We start from the raw sequence: 18,035 nt of genomic DNA, 5'->3' as shown, positions 1-18,035 counted from the left end.
CCAGCGTAAACAGACCCAACTTGGCCAGTCTTTCTTCATAACTGAGACTTTCCATACCCTTTACCAGCTTAGTTGCCCTTCTCTGGACCCTCTCTAGCTCAATAATGTCCCGTTTGAGCACTGGAGACCAAAACTGAACAGCATATTCTAGATGGGGCCTTACCAGTGCTCTGTAAAGGGGAAGAATAACCCCCTCCTCCCGTGAATCTATACCCCTTTTAATACAGCTCAGAACCTTGTTTGCCCTTGCAGCTGCTGCCTGGCATTGCTTGCTACAGCCAAGTTTATTATCTACAAGGACTCCAAGATCCTTCTCCATTATGGATTTGCCTAGTGCAGTCCCATTAAGGTTATACGGGGCTTGCATATTTTTACATCCCAGGTGCATGACCTTACATTTATCCACATTAAATCTCATCTGCCACTTAGCTGCCCAGATTGCCAGTTGGTCAAGATCCTGCTGCAGGGATGTCACATCCTGGATAGAATTGACTGGTCTGCAGAGTTTTGTGTCATCTGCAAACACTGATACATTACTCATAATACCCTCCCCTAAGTCATTTATGAACAAATTAAACAAAAGTGGACCCAGTACAGAACCCTGAGGGACCCCACTGAGAACCTTACTCCAAGTAGAGAATGTGCCATTAACAACCACCCTCTGTACCCGATCCTGTAGCCAGTTTTCTATCCATGTGCAAACGACTTCACTAAGACCAATAGACCTTAGCTTAGAAAGCAGTCGTTTGTGGGGAACGGTATCAAATGCTTTGGCAAAATCCAAATAGATTATATCTACTGCATCCCCACTGTCCAGCTTCTTACTTACCTCATCATAAAAAGCAATTAAATTGGTCTGACATGACCTGTCCTTCATAAAGCCATGCTGATTACTGCTCATAATGCCATTCTCCACTACATAATTTTGAATGTGATCCCTTAACAAGCCTTCAAATAACTTGCCCACCACGGATGTCAAACTTACAGGCCTATAATTGCCAGGCTGAGATCTTATTCCCTTTTTAAATATGGGAGTGACATTCGCCTTCTTCCAATCACTAGGTACCATACCTGATGAGAGCGAGTCTGAGAATATCAGAAACAAGGGCCACTGCAATTCTGCCCCTAGCTCTCTCAGTACCCGAGGGTGTATTCCATCTGGCCCAGGTGCCTTGTTTACATTTATCGTGTGTAACCCTTTAAGCACCATATCCTGTGCCAACCACTGTGTAGTTGGAGCTGAGGCAACAGTGAAGCTATTGGGTGAGACTTGGCCCACTGGCTCCTCTACTGTATACACAGAAGAAAAGAACTGGTTAAGCACATCTGCCTTTTCTGTATCCGCTGTAACCATATTGTTATTATAACTCAATGGGGCCACACCCTCAACCTGCATCTTTTTACTATTAATATACTTAAAAAACTTTTTGGGGTTAGTCTTGGCCTCGGCCGCGATGCGCTCCTCATTTTCTATCTTGCCTTCCGGATTGCTGTTTTACAACACTTGTTATAGTGTTTATATTCATTAAACGCAGCTACTGTCCCCTCTGACTTATATTTCTTAAAAGCTTTCCTTTTTTTCCCTATTAACTTCTTTAAGTAGTGCTATTCCAGACTGTTCTTCCTCATACAATACAATAGAACTGCCATGTGTACTGTAGAATGTAACTGTGTGTAGAATGTAACTGTCTCATTGCCTTTTATAAAGGCATTTTAAATAAGAATACAAGTGGTGCTGTTTCAGACTGTTCTTGTTTGGATATACCAATGGGAAGTGGCCATTGGGGAACCTGCACTATTTAAAAACAGATTCAAGGTGCCGTGCTGACTACTATCTACAAATTTGTATTGTATGAGGGGCAGTCACCTTCCATGCTGCACTTCGTAGATTTCACAGCACTCCTCACATTTGCCCTCACCATCTATAATTCTGTAGCCAGTGTATGGGTATCAGGTCCCCCATTTGGGCACATTTAATAATACAGATTTTGGGACAAAACAAAACTTGCCTTAGCCTGTCTACTTGCTGTAATTGTGGATTCCAAGTCTAAAGAAAACAAGATTTATAAAATGTATATAGTGTAAGTAAAGTTAATTTTACTTAACTAACATGATATAAATCAGTGCTGTCCAACTGGCGGCATGCGACCCACGACCCCCCTCTGTGTGGCCCCCCACCTCTCTGGCTGCTTTGATGGCTTACCTTTGTGTAAACTTTAAATGGTATCAGTACTGAGATTAACTGGTTCCCTGCATGGTTCTCACCTCAGATTCAGTCTGTAATCCCTCTGTATTGTTTTAAAATGTAATCCCCTGTGTTGGTCACACTTTTTAATCCCCACATTGTTCACCTGTTCACACCTCAGATATTGTAGGTACTGCCTGGACTATGCTGCCTGTGTGTATTGCACACACAGGGAGCATAGGGTAGGCAGATTATGGCACATAGACAGCATAGGGCAAGGAGGGTATGGCACAAATAGGTAGGACAGGCAGAGTATGGCACACACAGGCAGCATAGAGCAGGTACAGTATAGCACACACAGGCAGGGTAGGACCGGAAGAGCATGGCACACAGGCAGCTAAGGGCAGACAGAGCATGGCACACACAGGCAGCTAAGGGCAGACAGAGTATGGCACACACAGGCAGCTAAGGGCAGACAGAGTATGGCACACACAGGCAGCTAAGGGCAGACATAATATGGCACACACAGGCAGCTAAGGGCAGACAGAGTATGGCACACACAGTCAGGGTAGGGCCGGAAGAGCATGGCACACAGGCAGCTAAGGGCAGACAGAGTATGGCACACACAGGCAGCTAAGGGCAGACAGAGTATGGCACACACAGGCAGCTAAGGGCAGACAGAGTATCGCACACAGAGGCAGCAAAGGGCAGACAGAGTATGGCACACACAGGTAGCATAGAGCAGGTAGAGTATGGCACACACAGGCAGGGTAGGGCCGGAAGAGCATGGCACACAGGCAGCTAAGGGCAGACAGAGTATGGCACACACTGGCAGCTAAGGGCAGACAGAGTATGGCACACACAGGCAGCTAAGGGCAGACAGAGTATCGCACACAGAGGCAGCAAAGGGCAGACAGAGTATGGCACACACAGGTAGCATAGAGCAGGTAGAGTATGGCACACACAGGCAGGGTAGGGCCGGAAGAGCATGGCACACAGGCAGCTAAGGGCAGACAGAGTATGGCACACACTGGCAGCTAAGGGCAGACAGAGTATGGCACACACAGGCAGCTAAGGGCAAACAGAGTATGGCACACACAGGACAGGTAGAGTGCTGCCTGTGTGTGCCATACTCTGTCTGTCGTACGTATAGACCCCCTTGGGTTTATATGGCATCCAATTGGTTTGCTTGTAGCTCACGACTCTCTGCTTTCCCACCTCTTAATTTCAGGCAGTGTTAGGAGCCACTTCACAACCTTTCCATTTCCCTTCCCCTTCTGTGCATTTACTGTGGGATAAATGCATACGCCATATGTGAAAAAACTTAAATACTTTAATATAAATAAAACTTCCCAATACACTCACAAACAGAGTATAGGATGCGCTTGTCAGGAGTCACTGGTATGGATCAGGTGGCTACTCCTTTTTCTTTCCCTGTTCACGACCTGCAGTGTCATTCCTGGGTTCAGCAGTCCTGCCCTGTATAGTGCTCCTCCTCCGCGTCCTCTCACCGCGTCAGCGGTGAATGACGGTTGATATCCCCGCAGTAAGGACCAAGCATTTGGGATTTTGCTGTGCTACCACCATTGTGATAAAATGGGTGTGGTTTTAAAAAAGGTAGTGGTCAAAACTGGCTTCCATTAGCGGCCCTTCACCATGTATGCTAGAGAAAATCCGGCCCTCGGTACCGCGGAAGTTGGACAGCACTGATATAAAGGGATTTAGTATTATTTCTTAGCGTGACAGGTCCCCTTTAATGGTGATTATTTTTAAAAGGTGTGTAATTTTGATTTCTTACAACAGGTTTTTACTCTGCTTTACTTTCTGCTGTAATGTAGCAAAGTGGTGATGTGTGGTGTATTTTAAGTCCATTTTTTAAAACAACTTGAGACCAATATTTATGTGTAAATCTATGAACTAGGAATGAATGAAAACCTGAAGTAAATCCATTGTTCAGTGGAGCATAGACATTCTCTAAGTTAATGTTTTGCTTTCCCTTCCATAAGTTATGGCCTGATAAAATATTTTCCTTTCTGTTTGTTGAATGCTGATTTTTATTTAGACATATGCATTCTTATAGTATTTATATCCCAGAGTAATAGTTTATTCATATTTATAATTTTGTGTGTGTGTGGTCACCATTAGATTGTATTTTAAATGAAGGCTGGGAATTCTAAATTAAAATTGTGTGATGTTCTGGAAGCAAGTGATAAAATACAAGAAGAATTAATAAAGCAGAAAGCTTTGTGCATTGTTTACTAAATTGTCTAAGCAAGCCCTGGATGATTTGTACAATGCTGTGCTTTTCTTATAGTCTTATCATTTTTTTTTCCTAACCAAAGAAAGTATAAAACAAGCAATAGCCATGCTCATTTTAATGCTGTCAAGAAATTAAATATTGTTTAACAATTTACATGCAACAAACATACAGTCTATGCTGGTACTGACATAATTGTACCATGTTTTTAAAATATACAGGTGGGAAGGGTCAGGTTGTAGACGTTCACCTACTTAAAGGACCTCCTGTGGCTCAGGGAGTTAACACAGTTACAGTTCTGCACATAGTCCAATGTTCGATTCCCCACAGATCCTGACAGGGTTTGAAATTTATTCAGCATAACAGAAACATTATTCATAACAGCAAGAAACATCAAAAACGGAATTTAGACTCACAGGCTGCCTAGTCCCCAGTATAAAAATCCAGTTTACCTCTCTCCTAATTAAAAGGATAGATACGTTTTCACCTCATGGACCCAATGTGAAACGTTCTATTCCTATTACTGAAAGATTGTTGAAATTATCATCAGAACAGGAAGAAAAATGTTCAGAGACATTTGTCCCTTTTTGCTATCTTATGTCCAAAAAAAGTTTCCGAATGCATTCTTTGAGCATTCTAGTAGTTTGACCCACATATTGCTTCCCACATTTCATACAAGATAACAAATAAATAACATTTTTTGAACAGCAATTAATATACTGCTTAATATAATATTCTCTAGTTGTAATCTGGGAAGCAAAAGACTTAGTTACTGATACATAGGTACATACAAGGCATCTATTAGAGCAACATTTGTATATAACAATTGTAGTTAACCATGTGGGAACACTAGATGATTTTTGTGAGGTGATCATACTGAGTGCTAAAAGGCTGCCTAGGGATCTATCTTTCCTAGTCATTTAGTAAATTTACACCCAATTCTTAGAACATTATCCAAAATATTTTCTTATTGATAATCTTTTTTAACTGAGAAAATTGTGGACTATACATAAAAATACATAAAGGTGCCTCAGAACCTCAGAACCAAAAACAGGACCCCCAGTCTCAAAAGGGACATTAACGGGGCAACCCATCTGGCCCTCTTCATTGGCTTGGTATTTTTTAAACAGCTGAAACCTGGGAGTTCTCAATGCTCTAGAGAAAGCTCTAATAAGATCATTAAGGTCATACCCCATACCTAACAGGCGATCGCTAAATTCACAAGTTCATTCTTCTTAATCTCAAGAACTGACCAACTGGTATATTCTAAATCACATGTGGAGGTTGATGAAGAAGATGCATGCAAAATTGTATTTCCAGAACATTGCTTTTCCCCCTAAGCCAATAATAGTAATATCCAAATAATGGATGGTATCAACTTGAATCAAAGAATCAGAAAACTGATCAAATTGCTGTTGTGTATCTTTCCAAATAAACAAAAAATCATTGATATATCTATCATAAAAAAAGATAGAGGCTTTATATAAATTCTTTTCATTGTAGATATGTGTATACTTCCACCAGCCCATATAAAGGGTGGCGTAAGGAGGGGAGAATTTAGCGCCCATAGCAGTGCCACACTACTGTAAATAGTACTTGTTATCAAAGGAGAAAAAATTGTGAGAGAGTTGGAATTCTATAAAACTCAACAGAAATTATTTTAAAGAAGTATACATACTGAATTCATTTAAATAACAATATATTGCCTGTAAACCCAACTCATGGGGTATACATGAATAAAGAGATGACACATCAACTTTAGCCCAGCTGTAAGCACTACTCCAAACCATTGATCTCATTATATACAAAACATGCCCACTGTTCTTGATAAAGCTAGGTAACCGCACAACTTTATGTCTACCTTGCCCTTTTTGTGCTTAAAGGAGAATGCAAGTAAAAATTTAAAAAGCATACTGCCCAATAGTCCTCCTATTGTTTAGTAAAAACGCCACACTTTTGGCTCACCTAATCAAATATTTACTCAGTCACACTTACTTCACATTTTCAAGAACAGGCAGCCATCTCTAAAAAGGTATTCTCCCTTCCTTTCCCTCCTTGCTTCATACTACACATGTGTTTCATTCCCTCCCCCCCCCCTCCCCTCTGCCAGATCCGCTTCTGATTGGCTGGTGGGCATGTGTAGCTCAGAACAGCAGACAGGATCAAGTTACACACATGCTCAGAGAATAGGAAGGCTGCCGCTGGCAGCCTACAGGAAGGACAGAGATATTTCAGTGATGTCACTGTAGTCTTCACACTGCTGTAGGCTGCCAGCACCATATCTCAGAGAAGCAAGCAGGGATCTGGGAATTTAGATATGCAGTAAGTACTTAAAAAGAATGCCTTTAGACTTACTTTTAATTTATATTAATCTTTCATTGTCCTGTAACCCTTTTACTGCCAGCCGTTTTGGTCAAAGCGGAACTTGTATTGCCAGACAATTTTTGAACATTTTGCACTGTTTCATTTTAGGGGCCTTTCCTCAGAGGGACTTTTAGTTTTTACCCAAGAAAACAATATATCGTTTTTTTCAGAACAACCTAAGCTTTCACAATATGGTAGAATTTTTGTGTAATTACAATTCTGTAACAAGATATAGGCTTCTAAATGTCTAAAAATGCAAAAAAAATCAAATTTACCATAATATAAACACACATACTAGAAACAAAAATTATTTTATGCACGAATATACAACTGATTTGGAAAGTCCCATGTCTCCTGAACGTGCCAATACCAAATATATATAGTTTTATGGAGATTTCTCACTTGTATATGTCAAAAACTCCCAGAAGTACACTACCAAATATCCAAAGCACTGCTCCAGAAAGCTGCATACTTTAGATTTCAAGGCCAAAAATTCCTAACAGAAGGTTTATCCCAGAAAATTGTACATTTTTGGAAAGAAAAGATAATGGGGAATCCAGAATTGGCACAACTGTCTGTCTACTCCAAACTATCAAGTCGCAATGCTTTCCTAAATTTATTGGTTTTTATCAAAATTTGTGATTTTTTTTAAAAATCACTTTAAAGCTTCCAGTCTATAGTATCTTATCTCCTACAGGTCATAAAGTAACCAAATAAAACACCCTAAATATGAACCCCTGGGTGCCACTGAACAGTTTGATGCCCAATATGTATAGGTTTACTTAAGTATGTGGCATGTAGGGGCCCCAATGTGAACATACCCCCATATGATCATTTCTGTTATTTCAGCTCCAGCAAAATCAACACATTTACATCATTTATGTGGGCTAAAGCTAGTAAAAAGTATGCTCACCCCAGAATGTCATATATTTTTGGAAAGTACACATTCCCCCGAATCTAAAATGGGTACCCATGTCTTTCTACTCCAAAGTACCAAGCCACACAGCTTTGATGCCCAATATGTATAGGTTTACCTAAGTATGTGGCATGTAGGGGCCCCAATGGGTACATACCCCCATATTATCTATCATTTCAGCTCCTGCAAAATCAACACATTTACATCCTTTCTGTGGGATAATGCTACAAAAAAGTACACTTACCCCAGAAAGCCATATATTTTTGGAAAGTACACATCCCCCCGAATCTAGTTTGATGCCCAATATGCATAGATATACCAAAGTCTGCGGTATGTACTGAACCCAAAATGAAAATAGCGCATAAGGATTTCTCACCTGCCAACTCAGCTTTTGCACACAGAGCCCCCTGTCAGTGTATTATGTGCCAAAACTTCCTCTAACTATACAGAGACCCCCACAAAACCATATATTTTTGGAAAGTACACATTGTGACAAATCCAACAAGGGTAAAGAGTCCTTTCTACACCAAAGTACCTATCTGCAAAGCTTTCCTAAAGTTATTGGTTTTTATGACATTTCAGAAAATCGCTTAAAAATGTTGCAATTTGCCGCATTTATCTCACACAATTTCTTGCATACAAAGGCAAGTCACCCCAAATAGGAACACCAGAGGTCTACTGAACAGTTTGATGCCCAATATGCATAGATATACCAAAGTCTGCGGTATGTACTGACCCCAAAACGAAAATAGCGCATATGGATTTCTCGGCTGCCAGCTCAGCTTTTGCACACAGAGACCCCTGACAGCGTATTATGTGCAGTAACCCCCCCCCCCTAACTATACACAGACCCCCAGAAAACCATATATTTTTGGAAAGTACACATTCTGATGAATTCAAAATAGGTAAAGTTATTTTTGTACACCAAAGTTACACCTGGCAAAGCTACGCTAAAAACAGATTAGGAATACTTATACAGGGATAAAATGCGATAAAACCACAAAAATTGTGTGAATCAGAGAAACAACAAAATAAGTCATATGACAGTGTAATTAGTGGTCAGAATATCTGATCCAATAGTCACGCTGTCACAATAAACAGTTTTTAGGTAAAAGAAACTAAAAACAAAGTGGTAAAATGAAAAAAAAAACAAAAAAACAAGTGTTTGTGTATACATGTGTGTACATGTGTAAAAGTTGTGTGACAGTGTGTAAGTGTGTATATGAGTGTAAATAAGTGTATAAAAGTGTGAAAAATGATAAAAAAAAAAAAAAAACTGCTAAATTGTGTGCTGTGTGTGTGTAAATGTATGTAAGTGTGTATAAGTGTGTGTGTGTAAGTGTGTAAATGCAAAAAAAAAAACAAACACCTTACCTGTCCTGAAGACCCGATCGCCTCCTCCTCCAGGCTGCAGTGGGCCGGCGCTAGGGGGGGAAGCAGGAAGCAGCAGACATGACAGCGATCACATGACAGCCCCCCTGGCTCGTAGCCCAGGGGGGCTTGCATCTCTAGAAACTCTCTGCAGTGGTGGCACATGCCGCTGCTGCAGAGAGCAGCCTTTAAATGCCAACGACGTATGGGACACGTCGTTGGCATTTAAGCCCTTTTACTGCCACGACGTATCCCATACGTCGTTGGCAGTAAAAAGGTTAAAGGACAATGAAAGGTTAATATAAATTAAAAGTAAGTATAAAGGCATTCTTTTTAATTTTTGCTGTAATGATAGATTGTATGATTGAATTATAATTAGATCTTTATATTTTCACATTAGTTTATCATCTAAAGGGTTATGGTAATTGAAGGCCAAAGTATTTATTCTTTTATATGGCTTTTAAGTAAAATTATTACAGTATGTTGCTCAGAAAGTTTTACAAGATAGTTTACACTAGGCAGTTTCTTGCCATGATACAGAAAACACACCTTTTAAACATCCTTATTTAACATCTTGCTTGGGTATTTTAAATATAAATTCTCATTGTCGGTTATTTTTGCAGATTCAAGCACCTTTATTATATTTGTAAGATTGATGGTCAACCTATGTATCATTCATATTTCATTTGTCATATATGTTTATCAAGGTGATGACACTATTTTTATCAGGGCAAAATGGTTTTTATGCACTCTGTATAGTGCATGGTTTTCAATTTGCTGCAGCTATTTAGGTATCATTTATTTGTTTCATTGTCCTTTTTTGTACCTTTGCTCTCTGCTCTGTTCACATTTCAGTTAAAAAAATGAGGCAATTTTTCATTTTTATATCTACAATTTGCTCCCTGCACTGCACATTATTATGTTATACTGAATTTCATTTGAAGATTATTGTTAGCAGTACAGTTGATGTTTCTTGCTTTCTTGGAACTTCTACTTCCAAAATTAATATTGTACACTATAAATTTTACACACATCAGCCCCTGGAAACACAATTCTCTGACTGAAATGTATGTGTTGTAAAAGCACACAAGGAGTATTCCTCACCCGCAGAAAAGCACCTGAATCTATTGCTGCCTTTTCCCATTTTCTTCACTGTGAAATTCATGACAACGGTGGCACTGGTACCGCTTTTATCTTAAAAAGCTCGCTGCTGATTCAGGTGCTTCTCTGTTCTTTAAAATAAGCTTGTTGAGAATATTCCACTTGTTTTTTATTGAAAAAATATACTTTATTACATTTATATAATAAACTAACTAACCTTTTATGTGTAGTAGGAGAGCCCTGCCAACCACGGTGTTCACCAATGCCCTTTTGGGGTCCCAGACTTTCTGTGACGGAGTTGACAAGGATGGCCAAGGTTAATCCAAAAACACTGTACTAAAGGGTTTAGGCAAAGGCAAAGTCAAAGTCAGGCAGCGAAGATTCGTAAGTCAGGAGGTGAGCAAATAGTCAAAACCAGGGATAGCAAACAGAAATAGGGCTTTAGCAAGGTAAGGAAACTACTGAACCAGCATGGGCACTGAAACAAGGAATGAAGTGCTATTTATCTTAAATTTCAAGCCAAAGTGACATCAGCGCAAAGTGTAAGAACACACACTAAGAGAGGAGAGCACGGGGACCGCAGTGCCTAGAGGCAGGAACACGTTGTCTCCCAGTGCTCCTTACAATATCCATCCTCTCAGGAGCACCCACTGGAAAACATTTTGTGAAAAAAACTTTAACAAACGAGGAGCACAAGTATCTCAAGCTACCACCCAGGATCTCTCCTGTTACCATGTTACTGGAAACCAACCCCACTGTATTAGTAACCAAATGGGCCTCAATTATCCTTCATGCTAAGGCGACATGAATACTACAACTACACGTTATAAAACTGCTAGCCACCTGAAAATACCAAGGAATGGCTCTACAGATATTGCATAATTCATGTTTAACACCAGCCAAAAGGTATTACTTTAGTACTTTATCTGCAGATAATTGTCTGAAATGTCAAGACCCACATGCTGATCTTGCACACTGCATCTGGCTATGCCCTCATATTCAAACATTCTGGGGGGGAGGTAAGTGAATACTGGAAAACCTCCACATCAGGTCAGGTTTGCACAATCTGAAAGAGGATTGGTTGTGTAGCTGGCTGCGGTAGCCAGAAAGGCAGTACTTCACCACTGGCTCGCAACAACATCCTACCTCTCTCATTAGTCAATTTTTCCACTAACCCAGATATGAACACGACTATTAACATTCTGTTTAATAATGTTGGTTTCAAAAATCAACATACAGTTTGACTTCAGCTAATTCTTCCTCTTCTTAATATTCATATTATGTTGGTTTGAAAAACTAACATATTGTTCTTCAGCTTCAGCTTATTCTTCTGCTTCTTCTTAAAGGGGTTGTTCTCCTTTAAGTTAACTTTTAGTATGTTATAGAATGGGCTATTCTTAGCAAGTTTTCAATAGGTCTTCATTTTTGATTCCTTATAATTTTTGAGTTATTAGCCTTCCTCTTCTGACTATTTCCAACTTTCAAATGGGACCAAACACTTCCTCCTTGTGATCCTGGGACCCTCATTGCTGGAAAGGATCTTCCTGCTTACTAAAAAGGCAAATGGCTTTTTTTTTTTATACATATCCACACACATTCATGCATTTACACACACATACATTTCGCTAAAGTTAGCTTTTTTTTTTCCTTTTGCACACTTTTGCACATATTTACACACTTCCATACACATAAACATACATTTGCATAATTTTTACAGGAGTATACACAAACAGACGCACATACTTTTTTTTGCGTTTTTTTTTAGTTCCTATAATTTTGTCTTTTGGTTTTCCCCTAAAAACTATTTATTTCACAGCGTGGCCAATATATCAGGTGTTCTGACCACTAACCACACTGTAAAACAATTCATTTTGTTATTTCATTGATTTGCCTAATTGTATTTAATATTTATGATTTTATTGCAATTTTAGCTTTGCCGTTTTGTAGTTTGGTGTAGAAAGGTGTCTTCACCTGTTTCGGAATGTGTACTTTTCATAAATATATGGTTTTCTGGGGGTCTCTGTACAGTAAGTGGGTCTTATAGTATATAACATGCAGAAGCTGAGTTGGCAGGTGAAAAAATTCATATGCACTACTTTTATTTAGGGTCCATAGTCCATCAAGTTCAACCCTTCCAAGTAAACCCAGCACACACAACCTATACTTACCAATCTATACACTCGCACACATAAACTATATATATATATATATATATATATATATATATATATACAAACATTAATACTAACTGTAGATATTAGTATCACAATAGCCTTGGATACTATGCTTGTTCAAGAACAACATTACTAGGAAGGGCATTCCACAGCCTCACTGCCCCCTCCGTGAAAAAACCACCTACACTGCTTCAAATATAAAGGGGTGCGTTGGGGAAAAAAAAACACCCCCTATTTGCCTATAATGCCCTCTAATGTACTTGTACAGAGTAATCATGTCCCCTGGCAAGCGCCTCTTATCCAGAAAAAACAACCCCAACCTCAACAGTCTAACCTCATAGCTTAAATATTCCATCGCCTTTACTAGTTTAGTTGCACGTCTCTGCACTCTCTCCAGCTCATTAATATCCTTCTTAAGGACTGGAGCCCAAAACTGCACTGCATACTCAAGGTGAGGCCTTACCAGGGACCTATAAAGAGGCAAAATTATGTTTTCATCCCTTGAGTCAATGCCGTTTTTGTAAACAAGACAGCACTATATTTGCTTTAGTAGCCACAGAGTGACACTGCCTGGAATTAGACTTGTTATCAACAAAAAACCCCAGATCCTTCTCCCTTAAGGATACCCCCAACACACTACCATTTAGTAGATAGCTTGCGTTTATATTATTTCTACCAAAGTGCATAACTTTGCACTTGTCCTCGTTGAACCTCATTTTCCAGTTTGCTGCCCAGTTTTCCAATTTTGTCAAATCGCTCTTCAAAGTGACAGCATCTTGCATGGAATTTTGCACAATTTAGTGTCGTCAGCAACAATAGAAACCGTACTTTCTATGCCCACCTCCAGGTCATTAATAAACAAGATAGAAAGCAAAGAACCAAGGACTGACCCCTGCAGTACTCCACTAACAACACTGGTCCAATTAGAAAATGTTCCATTACCACCACTCTTTGTAATCTATCCTTCAGCCAGTTCTCTATCCAATTACAAATATTATGTTCTAGGCCAATATTCCTTAATTTTATCATTAACCTTCTGTGAGGTACTGTATCAAACATTTTAGCAAAGTCCAAGTAGATAACATCAATTGCCCTTCCAGCATCGAGGTTCCTGCTCACCGCCTCATAAATGGCAACTAAATTAGTCTGGCAAGATCTGTTACGCATAAAACCATGCTGGCACAAACTTATAGTATTGTGATTTTTGAATGTTGATTTGTTTCTTACGGGTTGCATTGAAACCTTGATAAACAAAAAAACTGACCAGAAAGGCAGATCTCTGTTATTTAACTGATAAGTTTCAGGAAGTTCTAGCTCTAGCTGTCTGCTTCAATTTTTTTCTCCTAACCTCCTCTCCTGAGCTCAGCTCCAACAAAGCAGAACTTTTATCAAAGACAGTTCTGCCTGTGTGAGCCTGCATTCTTGATGAAATGTATGCTGAATAAGGGTCTGTGTGTGTGCGTATGCTGTTTGCAGATTTAAATGTATCTGATTGTGTATCAGAGGAAAAATGGCCACTGGGTGAAAGCTGCTATTTTCTTTAGGAAAATGTGATGGCTGGCAAACGGAGGGGATATATTCAGTACAAATTATGCCATTTGGGTGGGAGAGACGTGCCCAACTGATATACATTGTAGGCAATTGTAGGCTTTACATGTCCTTTAAATGTCCCTATCAGTATAATTTTCCTTTTGAGTGATTAGATGCCTTAGTGTTGATTCTATAATGTGGTAATGTATTAAAACTTTTAATGCTTGCAACAGTTGTCATAACCCATTACAATGAAACAGTAGGATATGTTTACTGGTCACTGGTCTGAAAACAAATATCTACAGTAATATATAAGCTAATACGCTTCCTTTGGAGACATAATTTTTTTTACATCAGGGGGACGGGAAGAGGTGGGGTTGTGCCATCACTGGGATGGGGCAATTTCATTGAGTCCTGCCTGCAACCCTAGTGTAATGTGAAGTGAGCTCCCATAATACTTATAATACTTGTATCTCATAGTTGGAGAGAGCAGCATGCGTTTCTACATTTTTTTCTTGGACAATGAAAAGATAATTGGTATCATGGGTAGTACCTTTGACCTATCCTTTACAAACTCATATATTCTAAGAAATTGTATGAGGAGCTCAGTTTAAGGAACAAGTTGTTCAGTGTCAGACATGCCTGCCAGGATACCAGGGTTTTTCCCATTGGGCCCTTCGCCCTTTCTGGAGCACAGAACACTAATTCATTACTACCTGGGTTCTGCATGTGTTTTTGTTTTTGCCCAGCAGAGAAAAACAGGAAAGAGTTTAGGAGTCTGTGATGGATGATGTCAGAAAGGACATATGGCAAATGTTTTGCAATAGAGAAGCAGGAAAATTCAGGAAGGCTGTTTATTATTATATAGGGGTGTTAAAGCTAATATAAAACCCAATACAACCATAAAATCTGGGCTTTAAACGGTAGAGGGATAGAGAGGTTTGGGCTGCACACTGTCTGTTTATCTGCAGCAATGATCTGTGCTTGTGCTAAAAATGAGTACAAGAGTGTATATATATATATATATATGTAGAAAACTTCACCATGTAGCAGGCAAATTGTTCAGATAAACAGTGTCTCTTGACTTTATTAGTTATTCGCATTTGAACAATGAAACACAAGGATACCAGTGGTTTTAATAATAAATTTTGTAATAATCAGTCCATCAGAGGTGGGACAAAGGATGATTTCTTGATGCATCAGTCAGGGCAAAGTCAGTTGTTATATGGTAAAGAAAAGGTTTTGCAGCCTAAAGTGGTGCTTAACTTTTAGTATGATGTAGAGACAATTTGCTTTTGGTCTTCATTTTTTATTATTTGTAGTTTTTTAGTTATTTCAATTTTTATTTAGCAGCGCTGCAGTTTGGAGTTTCAGCTGTTTTCTGGTTGCTAGGGTCCAGGTTACCTTAGCAACCGGGGAGTGGTTTGAATGAGGGACTGGTGTATGAATAGGGGAGGACCTGACTAGAAAAATAAGTTATAAAGTGCTGGGGTCAGTTACCCCCATTTGAAAGTTGAAAAGAGGCAGAGGAAGAAAGAAAATCATTTAAGGTCTATAAGAAATAAATAAAGAAGACCAATTCAAAAGAATAGGCCATTCTATAACGTACTAAAAGTTAACTCGAAGGTGAACCACCCCTTTAAATCTGGGATTTGCTGTCAGGTAAAACTAATAGTCTGATGAATGTGTGAAGTGGTGTTCCTGTTATTACTCACTACAGGAAGACCACTGAAATCAGTACTTGTATTTTGAGATGATGGACATATATCTTACATTCCTGTAACATGTAAAAAAGCCAAAACATTAAGGGGTATATTTATCATGCTGTGTAAAAAGTGGAGTGAAGCATAACCAGTGATCTTGCCCAGGACAACCATTAGATTTCAGGGGAAGAAAAAGAAAGGAATAGAAGAAGGGGTCTCATTTTGGTGGATAATGGGGCCAAAGGGTGAATAAAAAGAGAGACAATAATATAAAAAAAAAAAAAAAAAACAGTTAACTTGACGATTTTCTTAATGATAAAAACAAATTATCCTTAAGTAATATTGCTTTTGAGGTCCCGTATTATAGAAACATTTAAAGGGGTTAGCATCTGTGAGAGTGTGGTTCATATATAACCCAAATAAACTTTACTTTGGTTCATTTGCATCTTGAGCATTATTTCGGCATTTGGTCTAGGACATAAATGAAAATAAATTATTTACATTTGGAAAGGAATAAGTATACCAGGGTTCCCAAACCTTCATAGTATTTATATGTTTTTTATTGCTATGCATTGACACATCCTGAACTTAATAATTAAAATTTGATCTATTTTGTATAGTGCGACTGCCTATTATATAAAATATTTGTGAGCAATTATGTTTTGAAAAGAAACTATGATTGTTGTTTTGAGATACATGGAAGAATATGCATAATCTGCTAGTGAGAACCCATAGATTTGTTGGTTGTGATTTCTCTATATTCTCTTCCTTGCTGGTGGCAGATCTTGCTCTTATTACAGATATTTTGCACAATAATCTCTACAATGTGAGTAGTACACTTCTGTATTATATTTCCTTGGCTATTTTGTATTTTAAAAAAATGTATTTTAGAAACCTGCCATTGATAATTATGCAAAGTGTGTTATTTTGAAATTAACTAAATTCAATTTGAACACTTCTTTTTAAAGGTTGTGGGACTTTTCCAAATCTTCCTCATTACTAGAAACAGTGAACCATCACACGGAATTTGTTTGCGGCCTTGACTTCAGCATCCTCACACCTGGACAGGTAATAGAGTTGACAAACACAACATTTCTGCTCCATTAAGTTAAGCAAAGTCACATCCTGGCTGCATTCTTTGCTGTAGTTTCTTTGAAACTCATTTAATTATTTCTTGACCTAAGGGGGAAATTGGAAATCTAAATTGCTGCTTCTCCTGTGAAGTGTAAAGGCATTAACTTGGTAGTATCACAGCACCAGCTTAATAGTTACTTCTTCACACCAATATAAACATTTTCTGCCCTGAAGAATTTTTTCTACGTTTTAATCTTTCTTGAACTGATAACTGGTTGCACCTTTATTAATAAATGGTTGTTCATCAGTCAGAGCAAAGGGATCTACCCAGAATTCAACATGTTTGTATACACTGTATACACAGCATATAAGTAACTTCCTGTCAAGTTTTTTGGCAGACTGTGGATGGCTATCCGTATTAGCCCTAAAGAATTATGTACAGTGGCTTGCAAAAGTATTTGGCCCCCTTGAACTTTTCCACATTTTGTCACATTACAGCCACAAACATGAATTAATTTTATTGGAATTCCACGTGAAAGACCAATACAAAGTGGTGTACACGTGAGAAGTGGAACGAAAATCATACATGATTCCAAACATTTTTTACAAATAAATAACTGCAAAGTGGGGTGTGCGTAATTATTCAGCCCCCTTTGGTCTGAGTGCAGTCAGTTGCCCATAGACATTGCCTGATGAGTGCTAATGACTAAATAGAGTGCACCTGTTTGTAATCTAATGTCAGTACAAATACAGCTGCTCTGTGACGGCCTCAGAGGTTGTCTAAGAGAATATTGGGAGCAACAACACCATGAAGTCCAAAGAACACACCAGACAGGTCAGGGATAAAGTTATTGAGAAATTTAAAGCAGGCTTAGGCTACAAAAAGATTTCCAAAGCCTTGAACATCCCACGGAGCACTGTTCAAGCGATTATTCAGAAATGGAAGGAGTATGGCACAACTGTAAACCTACCAAGACAAGGCCGTCCACCTAAACTCACAGGCCGAACAAGGAAAGCGCTGATCAGAAATGCAGCCAAGAGGCCCATGCTGACTCTGGACGAGCTGCAGAGATCTACAGTTCAGGTGGGGGAATCTGTCCATAGGACAACTATTAGTCGTGCACTGCACAAAGTTGGCCTTTATGGAAGAGTGGCAAGAAGAAAGCCATTGTTAACAGAAAACCATAAGAAGTCCCGTTTGCAGTTTGCCACAAGCCATGTGGGGGACACAGCAAACATGTGGAAGAAGGTGCTCTGGTCAGATGAGACCAAAATGGAACTTTTTGGCCAAGATGCAAAACGCATTGTGTGGGGGCAAAACTAACACTGCACATCACTCTGAACACACCATCCCCACTGT

The 18,035-nt window shown here is 39.1% G+C and overlaps 1 protein-coding gene across 1 annotated transcript in view; it reads left to right on the top strand.

Annotated features, from left to right (window-relative positions):
* The window catches only part of pex7 (peroxisomal biogenesis factor 7), a gene marked incomplete at its 5' end in the record, with an annotated part of 198,821 nt that overhangs the window by 142,626 nt on the left and 38,160 nt on the right, over positions 1 to 18,035 (top strand). Inside the window, 1 exon segment of the mRNA NM_001015954.2 lies at positions 16,570 to 16,669. Within this exon segment, the coding sequence (NP_001015954.1) occupies positions 16,570 to 16,669 (100 nt within the window).

Source organism: Xenopus tropicalis, chromosome 5 (assembly GCF_000004195.4).
Source record: "Xenopus tropicalis strain Nigerian chromosome 5, UCB_Xtro_10.0, whole genome shotgun sequence".
NCBI classification, from domain to species: domain Eukaryota; kingdom Metazoa; phylum Chordata; class Amphibia; order Anura; family Pipidae; genus Xenopus; species Xenopus tropicalis.
Note: the sequence above shows the minus strand (reverse complement) of the source record. Positions and strands in the feature narration are given on the sequence as shown.